The 17151-nt window shown below is 60.0% G+C and overlaps 1 protein-coding gene and 2 pseudogenes across 4 annotated transcripts; 2 read left to right on the forward strand and 1 right to left on the reverse strand.

Annotated features, from left to right (window-relative positions):
• Nucleotides 1-3902: 3902 nt before the first annotated feature.
• LOC120614423 (dynein regulatory complex subunit 4-like) lies at nucleotides 3903-10399 on the forward strand (annotated as a pseudogene).
• A 120-nt stretch (nucleotides 10400-10519) lies between these two features.
• LOC120614422 (5-hydroxyisourate hydrolase-like) lies at nucleotides 10520-13284 on the reverse strand. Of its 4 annotated transcripts, none has more exons than XM_039877323.1 (4): nucleotides 13126-13284; nucleotides 12441-12638; nucleotides 11150-11285; nucleotides 10520-10790 (listed from the first exon to the last, which is right to left on the reverse strand). In XM_039877323.1, exons 1-4 carry the CDS (start codon nucleotides 13218-13220, stop codon nucleotides 10701-10703), a joined length of 519 nt encoding a protein of 172 aa, XP_039733257.1. In that variant the 5' UTR covers nucleotides 13221-13284; the 3' UTR covers nucleotides 10520-10700. The 4 variants fall into 4 exon arrangements, with proteins under 4 accessions (XP_039733257.1, XP_039733258.1, XP_039733255.1 ...); XM_039877324.1 differs by lacking the exon at nucleotides 13126-13284 and adding an exon at nucleotides 12996-13123; XM_039877321.1 differs by lacking the exon at nucleotides 13126-13284 and adding an exon at nucleotides 12917-13075.
• A 1731-nt stretch (nucleotides 13285-15015) lies between these two features.
• LOC120614496 (uncharacterized) lies at nucleotides 15016-15134 on the forward strand (annotated as a pseudogene).
• Nucleotides 15135-17151: the final 2017 nt, after the last annotated feature.

Consider the following 17151-nt stretch of genomic DNA (forward strand, 5'->3'; position numbering starts at 1 on the left):
GTGTGGGGGCGTGCCAGGGTGGCTGGAGGTCCCTCTGCATCCAGGGGTTCCAGTGCCCATGGGATGCCCAGGGCAGTGCTATTTCCTTGGAGAAGTTCTGAGGAATCTGGCCTGTGCTGACAGCCACAGCTCTCCACCTGTCTCTCAGGTAGGCGGGCCCTCAGCCCCCCTCCCCCCAATGAAGAACTTGGAACTTGTAGCAGCTGCTGTGGGCTGGTGGGCGGGACGCCTGTGAGGCGCTTGGAGCCTGGGTAGAAAGGGGGCCGTGCATTAGGGATGAAGATTTCAGTGTGTGGCTCTTTGAAAACCAACTGGAAAAAGACCAGCAAACCGCTTCTCCTGGTTATTAGCGTATGGGGATGTGCATGCTTTTCCTCTCCTCCGGCCCCTTCTTCATGCTTGCTGAGATGTCCATAAAATTTTTTTGTGATCATAAAAATGTTAGAGACACGTAGATGCACACGCACAAGCACGGGCCACAGGGAGTCGGAGCACGCGAAGGCAGAAGGACGAGGTGTGGGGTGCGACATTGGGGACGTGCGAGGTGGCGGAAGGTCCTCGCTCATCTTGTGACTGGTGACAGTAAGGAGGACACCAGAACTGCAGAGGGGGCCGAGTGTCCGCGGTGGGGTAGCCCCCTGGACCAGGGGCTGGGGGCGGGTTCACAATCGGAGGGAAGGAGCCTCCTGTGGCCGCTTCGCGTGGCTGTGGACTTCTGAACAGTTGTGCAGGTTTCTCTGCGGTGGTCACCAAGCATATTGGCCCATGTGGTGACATTGGACACTGGCATTGGGGTTCTTCTTCTTGAGGCCAAGTAAATTTTGCACCCACACCAAGGCAGTCTCTGCCCTGTGCCAAGGAGTGTGTTTGGGACGAGGCCCCTCTGTTCCTTTCTGGGGAGGAGCCGCTCTCCTGAAAAGGAAGGTGTCTCCTTCTCCAGAGGCGTCAGCAGAGAATGTGAGTGCGCTTAGGGGTGGGACCCCGTAAGGTGGAGCGATGGGCTCCGGGGGGGCGTGTTCAGCAGTGAGAGGCTGATGGTGTCCGGACCAGGCACGCTGCTCCCAGATGACCCCGGGCAGGAATCAGAGCCGCCCAGAGGTGCGGGCACCACACAGAGCCTCCCTTCCTTACCCAGTCATCGCTTCTTTCACCGAAGGCGCCCATAAAGGCACCCCGATCTTTGACGGGCTCGCTCCGGAGGACGTGAGCAAGGAGCAGGTGAGCGGGCAGTGCGCCTCGCCCAGCCCTGGGTGGGTGGGGCAGTCTGCGTCGTCTCTGGCCTTCTGTCTCCGTGAACCTCAGACGAGTGCCCGCTCGTCCTGCCCTGCCTCTTGGTCCATCTCCCTACAGCCGGGCTCCTGAGGCTCTGCCCAGGCCCGCCTGGCCTTCCCGGTCCCCGTGGCCCTCGCTTTGTCCAGGCCCGTCTGGCCTTCCCGGTCCCCGTGGCCCTCGCTTTGTCCAGGCCCGTCTGGCCTTCCCGGTCCCCGTGGCCCTCACTGGCACTCCCACATGCACTGCATATACTTTTTTAATGCAGTGCAGCCACAATGAAGAACTTTTTTATACAGAGCCAGGGATTTGGAAGGGAATGCTTTCCTGATACAAAAACTATTTTTAGTTTTCTATGTCTTCAATCTTACTGTTTTATGCCCCTGACCTTCACAGATATTATCATAGTACCTGCGTCTATAGTATTTTTGTTGATCGTTTTACTCACCATTAAACAACAGGAGTGATTTTAAGCTACTTGTCCATTTTGATGAAATTTAGGGCTAGAGGACATAATTATATAATGACAATTTTAATTAAAAGACTCCTGAAAACTGCAGCCAGTGGCAAACGGGAGCGGTGCCCCCTCCAGCCTGTTACTGACGACCGGCTGTGAGCGTCTGACGGGACCGAAGGCCCTGTGCCACCTTGGTTAAGAGTGGCTCGATTTTAGAGCAGGCCCTTGAATGGCAGCGTGTTGTAAGGGGGCTGAGATGCTGGGGAGCCTGGACTCTGGTTTACGGCATCGGCCTGTGGTGACACTGGTTTCCTTGTGCGCCGTTTCTCTTAAAGTCACAGCCTATCGGAGATGTTAAGTGAGGACTTACCGCACATGCAGGGAGCCACTGGCACTTTAAGGAGAGGGTGGTGGGGTGCAGTTTGTGTTCTGGGGGGTCACTGCGGCTGGTCTGTGCAGAATGGCTTGTACATCGCGTTGCCTCAGCAGTTGAGGTGCTTCTTGTCTTCCTGTTTACTCCCCGTCCCTGCACAGACGGAACTGTGACATGGCGGTGGTGGGTCCGCAGAGCCTCACCATTGCAGGTCCGAGGCATGGACACCTTGGAGGCGTCCAGTGCCAGGAGGGGTGAGGGGCTGGGCACAGCTGCAGTCAGTTCAGTGGATTATTATCTTGTGGGCAATGGGCTGCCATGCCATCTGTTTTCTGATTTGTTAAGAGAAGTTAGGTACCTGGATATTTATAAGAAATCTAAATACTGAGTGATGGCAAAATCTAACAATGTGAGCCAATCGCAGTAGGGAGGAACCTAGTTTAGACTGTGAGTGACACTAAGTTCCCTGACCTGAAGATGTTGTCATTTGCTGAGGTCCTACTCAGATGCCGGGGTGCTGTGTCTCCCTCATGGGGAGTCACGCCCCACCTGGGGTCCTCACCTCCTTGTTCCTCTCTTGAAGTGAGAAACGTGCCTTCCCTGTGGGGAAGGGCTGTCATCGAGGAAAGCTGCAGTGGGTGGCCCGAGGTCGTGCTCAGTGGGTGGCCCGAGGTGGTGCCCAGATCACTGGGAGCCTGCCCTCTTTTTTTAAACCTATTTGCAGTTTGACAGTTGGCTCTGGACCAAACCTCTTGACTGTCAGGGGTCTACCGATTTTGCATATTTTTGCTTAACACGTAGTTTTAAAGGTGAACTTTTCCCCATTCCGCGTTTTGTGACTGTGTTTGCTCCTGCCATTCGCCTTTCACGTTGATACACCTTGGACCATATAATCTTGTAGTGGGTACACTCTAATTTCTCAATCATTTCTATATTTAAAATCATCTTAGATCTATTTCTTTTAAATAAATTTTTGATGGTTTAATAATGTTGGAGCTAATATCTTTGAGCAGAAAGCTATTGTGTTCTTTCGAGAAATTTCTTTAGAATAAATTCCCAGGAGTGTATGGAAAGATATAATTGTTTGGATTATTGCCAAATTCAAGAGATATTTTTTTTTTATTGTTTGCTGAATGTGTCCTGTCCCCAGAGCCCTCCCGACTTCTTGTAGCTCTCTTGTTTTTACGTGAGTGGCCCCTCCCTCTTTCTGGCTGACCTTTGTCCTCCCAGGGCCCCTGGAGGTGCGTGTGCGCATGTGCAGGCGAGCGTGCGTGTGCAGGTGAGCGTGCGCGTGCAGGGGAGCGTGCGTGTGCAGGTGTGTGTGCGTGTGCAGGTGTGTGCGTGTGCAGGTGTGCGTGCATGTGCAGTGAGCGTGTGTGTGCAGGCAAGTTGGTAGTACTCCTCCTGCCTGTATGTCTACAAGCAGAAGGTGAAGCACTTGCTGTACGAGCTTAAGAATTACCTGACCACCTGATGGGGATGAAGGCTGAGGGCACCGTGGTCATGAAGCTGGCCCAGAAGGAGGTCTGTGCAGATGGCACCCTCCACCCCGTGGGGGGCAGGCGGGGGCCAAGTGTGCTCAGTGCCTGGAGTGTCCGTTAACATTCTCGGAACCTCAGAGGTGACTTTAGCCAAGGGCCATGAATTATGAAATGTGTCGTTCTGGGCATGGCCCATGAGCTCGGAGACGAGGGGACAGCACCCACCGGAAGCCACACGGGGTGTACTGAGCCTGACTCTGCACGGCGAGGAGCAGGGCCAGCCCGAGGGCGAGGCCCCTCTCCGTCCCCTAGTAACGTCCTGCTTCTGCCTTTGCAGAAACACACTGAGGAGGTCACCAGGATGCGGAATGAATTGAGAGGCCAGTGCGAGGTCAGTGTCTCACGCGTGTGTCGCAGGAGGTGGCGCGGGAGGTGGGGCGGAGCCATCAGAAGGCAGATCACGGCTGGGCCTGTGAGCGCAGGGCTCAGGCCAGGTGTGCAGGGAGAAGAGGGTGTGCAAGGCGACAGGTGTGCAAGGCGACAGGTGTGCAAGGCGACAGGCCGTCAGAGCCCTGGCGCAGCGACCTTCCATGGGAGCTGGGGGCCGTGGTTCCCACCCAGACCGGTGGCCAGGAGCAGGTGCTGGTTACTCAGTCTCGTGGGCAGTGTTCTTAGGGTGGCCTTTTCCAGGGGTCCTGGCCTGAGGAGGCTCCATCTCAGAAGTCTGTCTGGTTAGTAATTGAGCCCCTGGACCGTGGCTAGTGCCACTAGGGTCAGTGGATGCTCAGCTGTTGAAAAGCCCCGTGCAGGGCTTGGTCAGCAGTGCCAGCCACAGGCAGAGGACAGCGGATGGCGGTGTGGTGTGGGCTGGACGTGTCCTCTGTGGGCGTCGCGGGAAAGCACTCCGCCTCAGCCCACCCGCTCCGCGGCAGGCCTTGCTTCACGGCCTCTGTCCGGGAGCGGCTCGTTGGGTAGCACGGGCCCAGCTGTGCTCCACCTGCCGAGCTGCGCTGTTGGCTGCTGCCTTGCAGAAATCGAGGCCAAGTACGACAAGGAGATGAAGATGCTTCGGGATGAGCTTGACCTGCGGAGAAAGACCAAGATCCACGAGGTGGAGGAGAGGAAGAACATGCTCATGCAGCGGCACGAGGAGGCATTCACCGACATGGAGAACTACTACGACATCACACTCAACAACCTGGCCCTCATCAACTCCCTCAAGGTGCCGCGCGGGCCGGGCCGGGCCGGTGTGCCGACAGCTCCCGACCCGTCAGACCCCGCACTCTGCCTGTGAAAATACTGATAATGCCCCTCGGTGCCCTTGACTGAAGCTCACGGGTGAGGCAGCTTCTCTGTGCCCGTAGCTGGGAGCAGTCAAGGCACTGCCCCACCTGTAGCCGATGGGTATGGGCTTGGGCAGACTGCAGTGGGGCTGCAGCACGCGGCACAGGCAGGCGTTATTGTCACCCAAGTGCTGGCAGTGATGGGGTTCCCACAATGCCCTTTGGGGCATCCTGAACACATCTCGTGGAACTACATTTTGGAAAATTCAGAATGAGTTAAAATTGTGCGGAACACTCTGTGTTTACACATAAATCAGGTCTAGGTGGTCCGCATGCGAGCCGCCGGCAGGCACGGTCTCGGGGCAGGTGAGGCCACAGCCCCCGGTGCTGCCTGCTGAGCCCTCCCGCACCCGACCTGTGCTGACAGGAGCAGATTGGAGGACATGCGGAAGAAGCAGGACCACCTGGAGAAGGAGATGATGGAGTGTCCATGCAGAACCGGCGCCTGGCAGACCCTCCGCAGAAGGCTCGGGAGGAGATGAACGAGATGCAGAAGAGGCTCGGGAGCCATGAGAGGGACAAGCAGATCCTGGTGGTGACTTTCTGCCGAACTCACCGTTGGCTCCGGAGAGAAGGGCCATCAGCCCACCCGTGGCTGAGGCCCAGGGCCCGGCGAGAGGGGCCTGACTCTCCTGGGGCTGCAGCCCGTGTGCTGTGAGAGATGTCTCCGTTACCCGCCCCGTGGGGCTGGGCCACTTGTGCCTTTGAGCCTGTTCTTTCTGGTTGTTATTTTTGGCCCTGCAGTGGGGGCACAAGGTGCTGGAGCAGCAATTCGTCCAGGTGAGGGGCCAGCAGGCCGGGCTCCAGCCGCAGAGGGGCCCTCCCTGGTGCCTGCCTGTCTGCTTCTCAAAGGCCTTCATGCCGGGCCAGGCTTCTGGGTTCGGAAGAGGGAGGCCCCACTGCCTGCCCCTCTGCCCTCAAGAGGAAGAGGCCTGTAGCACGTCCTGTAGGCGGCCCGGGGTCTCAGGTGGGCTCCTTGGTGGGGAGCAGGTTGCCCACCCCTCAGGGGTCACAGAAGCAGCATCTTTTCCGCCACATACACGTTTCTAAGTCCTGTCACGCACACACTGTGGGCTCACGGACTCCTGGGTCTGTAAGGCAGCGGGAGGGCCCTCCTGCTGCCTCATGCTGGTCCTCACAAGGGATAGTGGCTTCCGGAGTCCCCCAGGCCTCCTCCTGTGTCCTCATGTAGCTGTGGCTTCGTGCTTCACGGAGAGTGGGGTCACCCCTGGAACGCCCCCAGGTGGCACCTGCACAGTGGCCTCGTCCTCACATCCATTTCTTGCTCCCGGCGAGTGCTCGTCCGTTGAGCCGGTCCCGTGAGAGACAGCTGCTTCAGTCCCTCGCTGTTACCGGCGTCACTGCTACAACGTGTGACCATCTCAGGAAAGTCCCCTCCTCGCAGTGGGATTACTGGGCCAGGAGGTTCGCATTCGGGTTTCAAGCAGAGGCAGCTGAGAGGGCTGCTCTGAGCCCGTCGCGCACAGGGCCCACGGGGCCGCCTCCCACCCGCACGCGCCGCAGAACCTCGCCGACGTGGCTGGGTGGAAGCGTCTCCCGGACGCGCGGTTCCGAGGTGTCTGGTGAGGCAGGGATGCCCTCCTTGCGCCCGTGCCGTCTGCGGGGTCTGCCGTCTCCGTGAGCTGTGGCGCGGGCAGCCTGCTTTTTCACTCACCTACTGAAATTCACAGCCGCAGACGACGATGATGGGTTGGGCCCGGTTCCGTCCCATACACGTGCAGGGACGTCCATCATGTCAGACCTAGATTCGGCTTCTTCAGAGATGCCTGCAAGGGGCCAAGCAAAGGAGTCACAGCAGATGTTCGCTTGGCTCTGGGAGGCGGGGTCAAAGGGTGTTGACTTTTCACATTTCTGAAGTCCTGGTTTTTCCACAGGTAACAGTAACGGTTAGGAGATAAAAAAATACTATTGATTGACAGGCAGTTGGCTCCAGGGCTGTGCTCTAAATCTGTTTGTGGGGCACGTCAACAGCACCTGGGGGTCTGGGACCAGGGGCAGAGGAGGTCGGTCCCCAAGAGGCCCCCCAAACACTGCCTGTTGGAGTTTGAAGCCTGTGTCTGTCCTGAGCTCACTGCCTCAACCTAGGGCCAGGTCCCCCTGGGGCCTCTCCAGGCCTTGCCAGTGCGCCCTGTTGCTTCCTGAGACAGCGTCCTAGGGAGGGTCCAGCTGGTGCTTCTTCCTCCCGCCCAGGTGTGGGCAGCTGTACTGTCACAGGGAGGGAAGGTACAGGCACCGGTGTAGACGCAGACCCGCCTGCCCGCGGGTGGCACTGGTGTAGCCGACACCGAGAAGGTGTTGGCTCTGCTGCAGTGTGTCCTGGCCTGGGGCAGAGGGCGAGGGGCTTCTTGCCGCGAGAGGCCCCAGGAGCGCCGTGTGACCCCCCCACCGCCCGTCTGCAGGTGCAGCAGGAGCGGGACGAGCTGTACCGCAGGTTCACCGCGGCCGTCCTGGAGGGCAGCAGAAGGCCGGCTTCAAGAACCTGGTCCTGGAGCGCAAGCTGGAGGTGCTGAGCACCGCCGTGGACAGGAAGGAGGTGCTGGTGGCCTCCAGCCTGGACCCCATGGCCCTGACGCTCGTGTCCCGCAAGCTGGAGGTAGGCCGCACGCAGCTCGGCTCCTGGGGAGGACTGGGCCGCGCCCCATGCTGCTGCCCCCAGCATGTGGTCTGGGCTCTGGTTGGGGGCCCCTTGTCTCGCTTCTGTGGTCATTGTGCAGACCCTCAGCCATGCGGAGCGTCTCCCAGGCCTGGGCTACCAGGTCCCCGCCCTCTCACTGGCTTTGCTCCTGTCTGAGGTCACCCTGGCCCTTTCTTCACGTGTGAGTCAGCTCAGCCGTCAGGCCCTGCATCTCAAGCCATTCTTGAACCTCTGGGCCCAATCTTGGGCTTCTGGAGGCCGACAGACACAGGCCTAGGGACAGCTGAGTCTCCTGTACTCAGCGAGGCCACTGCCAGCAACCCCCTGGACACTACGATGCCCTGCTCTGCATGGACGGTCGGGGCGAGGAAGCCCAGGCCTTTGTGGGAGTGTCAGGGATGGCTGCCCAGTGGGGTCAGGTCTGGGCAGAGGCTAGAGCCTTCGTTCACTACAGTCCAGTTCTTTGGGGCACTCCTCGGTGCTAGGACTGTCCTGGGCACAGGGGACAGCAGTAAACAAGACAGATGAGGCCTCAGCGCCCAGAGGTGGCTGGGTCAGCTGATACACCAGTACCGTGGCCGCTGCTGGATCTGCTGTCTCTGTGTGAACCACCGTGAGCACAGCGCTGGCCGCTGGGGGACCTTCTTGCCTCTGATCCTGGGAAGGACAGTTGGTCCTGTGGCTGGACGAGGCCCTGTGCTGCCAGTGAGTGGCATGGGGGATGAACAGCCCTGCCCTGGGTCCGTGCAGCAGCACCGTGGGCCAGGGTGGCCGTGCGTCAGCTCTCGCCTTCCCTGGTCAGTTACCCGGCTTCGTGGGCAGGAACCCTGTGCCAGAGCGACTCCCAGGCGGCAGGTGGGGGTGTGAGGGCCCCCCCCCCGGGCCACAGTGGCAGTGGCGGTGGCTCCGGAACCAGCCAGGCCCGCCCGTCTCCTCTCTTACCACCCAGGCGGAGTTCTCGTGGAGAGGCAGGTCCTGTGTCATCTCTCCCTGGAGACCTCCCCGCCGGCTTCTCCCACGTGGGTGTCTACCTCAGTGGGGCCAGGCTGTTCTTCCCTGCACATCTGGGGCACCAGCTGGAGCCCCAGACCCCAGGCTACCCTGTCTGCCTCGGCCCAAAGACGAGTCTCAAAATCACATCTGCCTCTCTCCGCAGGACGTTTTGGAGTCAAAGAACAGCGCCATCACGGACTTACAGTACGAGCTGGCCCGAGTCTGCAAGGTACGGGACCCCCATGCTCAGGGCCGCGCCCCTCTCCTGGTGTCCCTCACAGGGCCTGGCGGCGCACGCTGGTCAGCCAGGGCCGTCTGTCCTGTCCAGCAGCTCTGACTCTTACCCTCACACCATAGCACTGACCTGGCCTCCTGTGCTCCCCCAGACTCAGGCCACTGTCCCCAGCAAGGGACAGTTAGGGTCTAAGATTTTCCAACCCCTTCATAAGTCTAACGAAAGCTGCACACCCTCCCCATGCCCACGACGCACCTGGGCGTGGGCCTCCTGCAGTTGGAGGGCCGTGAATGCCTTGACCCCGTCCCTGCCCTGAGGCGGTGGGGGCTGGGCCCTGCACCCAGTGTCCCCACCGCTCTGGGTCTTGCCTGTGGGGATGCAGACAGCACTGCCCGAGGACGCATTCACAGCAGCAGCGCCCCGAGTGACTTAGATGCGCCCAGTTCTGTGAGTGGACGTCGCCTCTGGTCCTGTCGCACCTGATGAAGGCAGTGCCTGTCGCTGGTGTTGGGCCTTCTCTTGGCCCTCCCCAGCCCGCCGGCCCATCTGGACCCTCCCTCAGATTCCCTGGCACCCCGATACTTATGTGCATAAAATTAGGGACATCTACTGGTGCGTGCAGTTCTTGGGGGATTTCCAGAGGTTGTGTCCGATTGTCAAGAGGCCCAGACCCCAGTGAAGAGTGGAAGCCAGGCCCAGCCCCCAGTTCTCGCTGGAGCTCGGCCTCAGTTCGCCCTGTAACCCCCACTTCAAGCCCTGGCACACTGTTCTTGACGACGGCGAGGATCACGTGGCCCCTTGGGCTTCTGCGTCCAGTTAAGCCACAGGCTCCACGCATTTCTCGTGCGTCAGCTCTTCAAACCCTTAAACCGTCCGATGAAATGCACCCTGTTGAAAACACCCACTTACCAGAGGAGGGAGCAGAAACCATGTGGCCCAGCCTGAGCTTCTCTGGGATGGGTGGGGCCGCCCACATGCTCCCCGGGGGCAGGAGATAGGTGCCTCTAGACAAGACAGGGAATGCGCACACACAGGGGCCCGAGCCGGGCAGCTGGAGACCGTGGAGCCAGGAGCAGACCCAGACCACAGTCCTGCTCTGAGTCTGTACCTCCCGCCTCGGTCTCCCTGGCTGTGGGGCAGGAGTGGTGGCAGCATCAGCCACTATGGGTCACCTGAGTTCAGGATCAGGTCCGGCAGAGTGAGCAGCTGGCGAAGGTCAGCGTGTGGCTCGCCAGCACCATCTCCTACCACGGAGCTGGGGGCCTGAGCGGGGGTAGGCTTTGGCGTTGCCCGTGCTGTGGGCCCAGCCCCTCCGACACTGCTCTGTCCCCACAGGCCCACAGCGACCTGCTGCACACCTACGAGGCGAAGCTCCTGGCCTTCGGGGTTCCCCTGGATAACGTGAGCTTCAAGCCCCTGGAGACGGCCGTGGTCGGGCAGACACTGGGGCAGGGCCCCGTGGGACTCGTGGGCACGCCAACGTAGCCCCCGCCTGGGACTTCTCCCTGGACGACACCCCCTTTATACAGTAAGGACAGCAGGTGTGTGTTTTTGAGATTTGTCTGGTCAGCAAATGAAGGCTTTCCACGTTGGCCACGTGTCCTGTCCCATGGCTGTGGGAGACACACCTCCCCAGTTGCCCATCCAGCACCCCTCCCGCCCCGGGGCCAGGCAGCACCCGCCGAGCTCTGCGCAGTGACCACAGCAGCCTCGTGGATGCCAGCAGAGACTTTATTGATGCCCAAGTCACAGCCGCCCCAGGGAAAGGGGAGCCAGAACCCCCCGCAGGAGGTGGGGCCTGAGGTCCCCCGAGGGGCATGCAGCCCACTGTGAGGGTCGGGGGTGGCTCGGGGGCCATGGTGACGGGATGGGCACCCACAGGCCCGCTGGCGGTCAGCTCCCGCGGTACGTGGTGTAGGACCAAGGGCTCAGCAGCAGGGGGACGTGGAACTTATGGGTCTCGTTGCCGATGGTGAAAACGACCTGGGAGAGCAGAGCAGGCTGTGGGCAGAGCGCGGGGCCGCACGCGGCCACCAGCAGCCCGGCCCCAAGGCTCCGGGACGTGGGCCGGAGCTAGAGCCCGACGCTGAGGACCTGGAGAGCTGTGGGCAGGGCCGAACGCTCCCCAAAGAAGTGCTCAGCTCTAGGGACCCCCTGGGCCTGCCGGGGCTGCCCAGGGGTCCACCCTGAACAGGTGAGGGGAGGCTGCGAGGTCGGGCCCAGTGAGTGGGATAGGGCTTGGCGGCACCTCTGTCCCCAAGGGCTGAGTCACCCTCAGCCGCCCGCACAGCCTGGCCCCGAGCAGGGCAGGTCACTGTTCTCCTGGCGGCCGAGGCCCTCACCTCCACGTACGGGTAGAAGCTCTCCTGTCCCCTTTGCTTCCAGTAGCCCGCGGTGTCGAAGGACAGCTTGTAGGTGCCCGCCTTCATCTGGCCTGCCGGCAGGAGCCCGGGGCAGCGGCCGTCGTGGTCGGTGTAGCTAGGGGGTAGGAGAGGGCATGGGGGTCCCCAGCCTCAGACACCCCGTCTCAGGGCTATGGAGTGGCCCAGGGGCACGTTGGACAACCCAGAAGCAGAGGGAGAAAACCTCCCAGAATCTACCCCAGGAGCAAAAGTCGCTTTACATCTGGCCTACATTTTTCCAGGTTTTCTCTATGCATAAGCATTCTTATTTGCAAACTTACAGTGCATAATAGCATTCATATTGTTTTATAGCTGGGATTTTTCATTTACTGCATTGTGCATGGCTTTCTGGGTCGGTAACTGTGCAGACCCCCATCTGCACGAGCCCGGTTCCCAGCTGCACTGAGCACCCGAGGGATCTGAGGCCTGTGGCTTTGCTCCCACCAACTGTGCTTTCAAGTATCTGCTGCGCCAGGATTAGAAAGAGCATCACATCCCAGCAGTCCCTGGGGCGTGGGAGTGGGTCCATATGACCTCCCACCCCGGGACTCAACGTGTTCTTCCAAGACCGCAGCTGACCCTCACAAGAGACCTGGACCCCTAGCTTTTGTGAGGGGCTGAATGCAGAGGGGATGCACTCCACACTCTCGAGCCCTGAACCTTTGGGGCCTGGGCCCCCACTTCTACCACCAGAGGAGCCTGCCTCCTCCAGGCCTGAGGGCCTGGGGGGCCTGCTCACAGGGCCAGCCCAAGCGCCATGACCCAGCCTGGGCGGGGCCTCCCCCAGCAGAGCCTGAGCGAGGGGCACAGGCCCAGCGTGGGCGGAATCCAGCTTTTCCCCTTGCCTCCTGCTGCCTCAGTGTCCAGCCTGTGAAAGGGGTAATCGTGGAGCCTGCCCACAGCGCGTGGCGAGGATTGAAAGAAGAGGAACACGGCTAGCTTGCTGCCTCGCACAGGGTCACCTGTTAAACGTGGCGACAGTGAGGCCTTTCAGAAGCCGCCTCAGGCCTTAACCAACCCAGGCCTCAGGGGTGTGAGGCTGTCCCAGAAGGGACGACACTGGCTGATGCAGCTGGCTCCGGGAGTCAGCAGGGCACTGTGGGGCAGTGGTCCGCGCTGCCATCAGCCCTCAGTGCCCACACTCCTTGCTGGCTGGGATCCTTGCTCTGGTCACAGGTCAGAACGCAGGACCGGCCCCGTGCTTAGGTCCTGCCCCAGACCTTCCTCCTACCTTGTTCTCAGTTCGGTCCACTGCTGGCCATGGTCCTCGAGCCTGGACAGACGGAGGCCGAGGCCCTGGGCCGGGAGCCCCGAGGCCGTGTCCAGCACATGTGTGGTCAGTGGGCTGCTGACCGGCCCCATGCCTCTGTCCTGGGCCATGAGAGGGGCAGGGACGACTGTGTGAGGCTCAGCCTTGTGTCCACAGCAACTGCAATGAGGCAACAGCCTTAGAGTAAACAGCCCCAGGGGACAGCGTCCCACACTGCCCCTTGGCTGGAATTTCTCATCAGCCTTACAAGGCTGCAGTGTTAACAGTGAAATACAGTTGGTAAACCACACGGAACGTCCCCCATCGCCCCCGCTGAGGCCCCCTCCCCTCCACCTCTGACAGGCAGGCCGCCCCCTCCGGCCCTTTTCCAGCTATCCAGCACTGGCCAGGATGGCCAGCTGGGTCTCCCTGTTCTCCCAGAATCCACCTCTTTGTACCCTGGCTCATGGGTCACCCCGGACCTTAGTCTCAGGCAAACCAAGGGACAGGAACCACGGTCCAGGCCTGGCCCCCTACCTCGGGGAAGCCCAGGTGTCGCTGCTGCAGCGTGCACGGCGGCCCCTCCCCCCCAGCTCATTCCTGCCCGAGCAGGTCGAGGTGGCCAGAGGTCACCCCACGCCCGCAACCAGCCTCGGGGAACAGATACCTTCCAGGGCCGGCCCCTGCCCCGCCCACATCGCCTCCCAGGACTGGGGGCGGGGCAGGCATGTTTCTGACCAAACGGGGAGGTGGGGGATTCATCTCGGTGCCCAATCGGGAGGGCCCCAGGGGACTTCGCTGAGGATGGAGCCCGAGGGGCGAACTGGGCGAACAGACCTGCAGGGCCGCGGAGGTTCCTCCCGGGCCGGAAGCGGACGAGTCCCGGGGAACCTGCGCGGATGGGGCGGGGCTGGGGAGCGAGGGGGGGGGGGACGAGGGCTGCGGGGCGGGGTTGGGGGGGGTTAAGACACGTTTACTAAGTTTCAGATAAGTAAACCCTCGCGCCTGCTCAGTCCCTACTGAGGTTTGCCTGACTCTGCTATGGAGAACACACTGCTCTTCTGGGTTCTTGGCTGACCGTGCCCAGTGTTCCTTTACCTGCCCAGCTACAGGTCCCCAAGCAAGCTGGCAGCATCCTCACCTGGGTGGCAGACCAGCACAGCAGAAAGTAGGCGGGGCTGGCCATAGCTGCGGTGGCCACTGTGGTCACAACGCATAGCTGCGGTGGAGGCAGCTGGCCACGCCGTCCTGTTGCCTTAGCTGCTGACGTCCTTTTTGTCCAAGGACTATCGATCGACCTGTCCCATCCAAGACAAGCGCAATGTCAGGGGGAGGTGCCGGGAAACCAGCAGGTGTAGCTGGAGTGGCCCTGGGGGCCGCCAGGTGTCATGGGGATAGGACTGTCAGGAGACAGGAGACGCAGAGCCCAGCAGGGCTCACTCCTCTGAGCCTCCTCTTAAAAAACGGGGACGTGGCTGCCAGCAGCTGCCAGCTGGGCTGGAGGGGCAGGTGAACGCCAGCTCCCTGCACGAGCCTGTGAGACAGTGACAGTCAAATCCTCCTTATCAGTGAGCCCTGGGAGGTGCACACATCGTGTTCACATCGCAGGTCAGCCCTGTTCTTTGAAGGGGGAACTGTGCAGGATGATGGAGGTGAATTTGGGGCCATCTCGGAGGCTGGGGAGCACGTTAGGAATGCGGTTTGTTGCTGAAGGGGAGGAGGAGGGAGCAGACCTCTCTACTCGTCTTGAATTACTCAGCCTTCCAGGACAGGTCAGGGGTCAGCCCCGGTGGCCGTCTGTGAGCTCCCCTCCCACAGGACTGTGCGTCAGTCCCAGCTTCTCTGCCAGCATCACCCCGTAACTCCGCCCCTCGCCCACAGCCCCTGCTGAAAGCCACCGAATATTTAAAGCGTTCTGTCCTAGTGATGCAGGACAGGGCAGATTTCCTCGAGCTGGTGGGGAGATGAAGCCCCGCACCTAGAGAAGAGGGTTTGGTGGAGACCCTAGAAATGATTCAACACACACGCCAAAGTTAGAGTCAAAAGGAAAGTGTATTAGAAAAGGGGTCGCACTCCACAGACAGTGTGGTCTCTTCTCAGAGGCAGACAGTGAGAGGGACCGTGAGAGGGCTGTGGAAAGGCAGGGGGACAGAGTAAAGGCACTGAGAGGGACCCCGGGTGTTCGGGGAATTCAGTTTATATCTCATTGTTTAGCTCCTGTGAGTTACAGTTGAAAAGACTTTGCTAACCCGTTTCCTTTGGTAGGAGGGACATTCGGTGAGGAGGGGAAGAGTGTGCAAGGGAGAAGGTGAGAGTTTGCAGAGCGAAGAGCCAGCTGGCAGTTCCCCGCCTTTAATCCATAGGTTCCCCATGGTTTTAGCCTTGGGGAATGACTTTAGGTTCCTGGTTCCCCTTCACGGGTGTGGGGAATGGCTTGTTAGCAATCCCAGCAGAAATCTTCCTGTGTTCTGCAGGTGCCTCCTCCCTACATTACTAGGCGAGTATCCAGGGAAGGGAAACAGAACTATAGACACACATCTTTTTAAAAATGCATGGAGTCTGCGGCCATGCCACCCTGAACGTGCCCGATCTCTCCTGATCTCGGAAGCTAAGGAGGGTCAGGCCTGCTTGGTACTTGGATGGGAGACCACCTAGAAATACCAGGTGCTGCAGGCATTAAAAAAATTCATGGGAAAAATGCAAAGACAGTAACGGATATTCATTGTTGAAACCCACATAGTCTATGCGGAGACTCTTCACGAGCCCGGCTCAGGGAGAGGGACAGGTGGGTCACAGTTCTGGGCTGTGGGGTTCGGGTGGCCCCTGGGTGGCCTGCACTCCTTCCTGTCTCCTTTAAGGAGCCGGGGTCAGAGATCAGCCTTCGGAACCCATCCTAGCAGGAGCAGGACTGAGATACGCTCTGGTCTCCCTCAGCAGCGAAAGGTGGTTCGTGCAGGAGAGGGTGCGATGGGACCCTCACGGACCGTGTGTGCTGCCCTGTGTACTCGAAGTCCGTCCTGGTTCCAAGAGAAACGTGGCCACTTGGAGCCGTCGGCCCGTCACCCAGTGTAGCCGTTCACCCTGCTCTCACCTCGGCTCTGCCTGGACTCTCACCCATCGGGCTCACGGGGATCCCGTGATCTTGGGCCATTGTGGACTTTATCTGTGAGCAGGCGGCCAGGAATGACCAACCTTGTGCATGTCTCCCTGCTCATAGCATGTCCATTGTCCCATCGGCTTCTACTTAACAAACATAAGTTTAAAGGTACAATAAGACTGTTGAAATAGAAATGGGTGCATTGAACCACGGGGGTCCCGAGGTACGAAGGGGTGCCTTAGAGAAGCCGCTGTGTTGGGGGCTGGAGAACACCGTGTGCAGATGAGGCCGTGCAGGAGCTCAGACCCACTTCCGACTGTCCCCAGAGCCGGTTCTCAGCAGGGGTGGGCGAGGTCAGCCTCACGGGGCATTCTCAGTACCTGAGTGGAAGGAGGCTCCAAGGGGCCCAGGCTCAGTGGGGAGGGCAGTGGCCTGGAGGGAGGTGCTCTGTGCACTCTGCCTCCCTGACCTCACGCCTCCTTCTCGCAGAGAAAGCAGTGTGTGTGCACAGGCTCTGAATGCGGAGACTCCCATGCCCTCACCCTCCCTTCACGCCCCCTTGTCCAACACTGAAGACCCAGAAGACGTGGGCCCTGGAAGCTGTTCAGGGAGACGCCTGGGTTCCCAGCCATCCGTGCCGGGTCCTGCCTGAGCCGACTCAGCTCTGTCAGACCAAAGGGCTGGTTACCGTTCCCGTTTCATAGGTTAGAATGCAGGCACAGGGAAGCTGAGTATCTGGGCCTAGGTCACATAGCTGGTGAGGGCAGAGCTGAGAGCCGAACCCACTGTGGTCCAGTCTGGAGATACATGCTGTGCACCATGAGATGCTGACCCCGAAGGGACAGCAAGGAGAGAGTGAGGCAGACCAAGTGCCCCAGACCGAGCCACGCGCTTGTCCACGCACACATACACGTCCCTCCCAGGATTTAACAGACAGGAAACCAGGAGAGGAGCCAAGAGAAGAGGGGGAGGAGGGTGGGTGCCTACTGGGAGAAAGGCCGCACTTCCCAGGGGTCCAGGGAACTCCCTTCCCCGACGAGTCTGTCTCAAATCCTAGATTCTCTCCCTGGGCAGGACCCTAACCAGACTGGCTCCAGGCCTATACCTTTCCAGGGGTTGAGTTCCCATGGCTGAGGGTAGGAGTTCTCTGTGGCCCTCCTGGACCCTCTCTGATTTCACTGACAAGGAGGTAACGAGGTATGCGGGCTTCAAAGTTGTTTGGAGACAGAATTTATTAGAACAGGAGGCAAAAAAATGCCATGGAGGTTGGTGCTGACATCCCCGTAGCGCTAAGAACAATTTGTCCATCTCATCTCTTGTCACGAAAGTGGAAGATTTGTCAACCAGTTACTCCTGTCCGCTTTTCACTCTAGCTCTCGGGGAGCATGAGGGGTTGGTAACTTTCCTCTGAAGCCCCCTCAGAGCTGGGGCATCAAGGGCGTGGTCGCTACATTTGTCCTGTGGCTGTTGAGATGCAATTTAATGCTAATGATTCACTCACACTCCCTGCCAACAAAGGGCTTCTCCCCTGAGTGTGTCTTCTGGTGCTTGATGAGACTTGACTTCACACTGAAGCCTCACACACACTTCCTGCCA

This window comes from Pteropus medius, unplaced genomic scaffold (assembly GCF_902729225.1).
Source record: "Pteropus medius unplaced genomic scaffold, Ma_sr-lr_union100, whole genome shotgun sequence".
NCBI classification, from domain to species: Eukaryota; Metazoa; Chordata; class Mammalia; order Chiroptera; family Pteropodidae; genus Pteropus; species Pteropus medius.

Bases quoted from the DNA above. Each gene is read 5' to 3' on its own strand.
- LOC120614422 (XM_039877321.1), bottom strand. From the start codon at position 13,056: ATGAGCTGGGGGGGAGGGGCCGCCGTGCACGCTGCAGCAGCGACACCT. The intron at 11,286-12,440 runs GTAGGAGGAAGG...CCTACCCCCTAG, and splicing joins TGGACCGAACTGAGAACAAG to CTACACCGACCACGACGGCC. The intron at 10,791-11,149 runs GTGAGGGCCTCG...CTGCTCTCCCAG, and splicing joins GCTTCTACCCGTACGTGGAG to GTCGTTTTCACCATCGGCAA.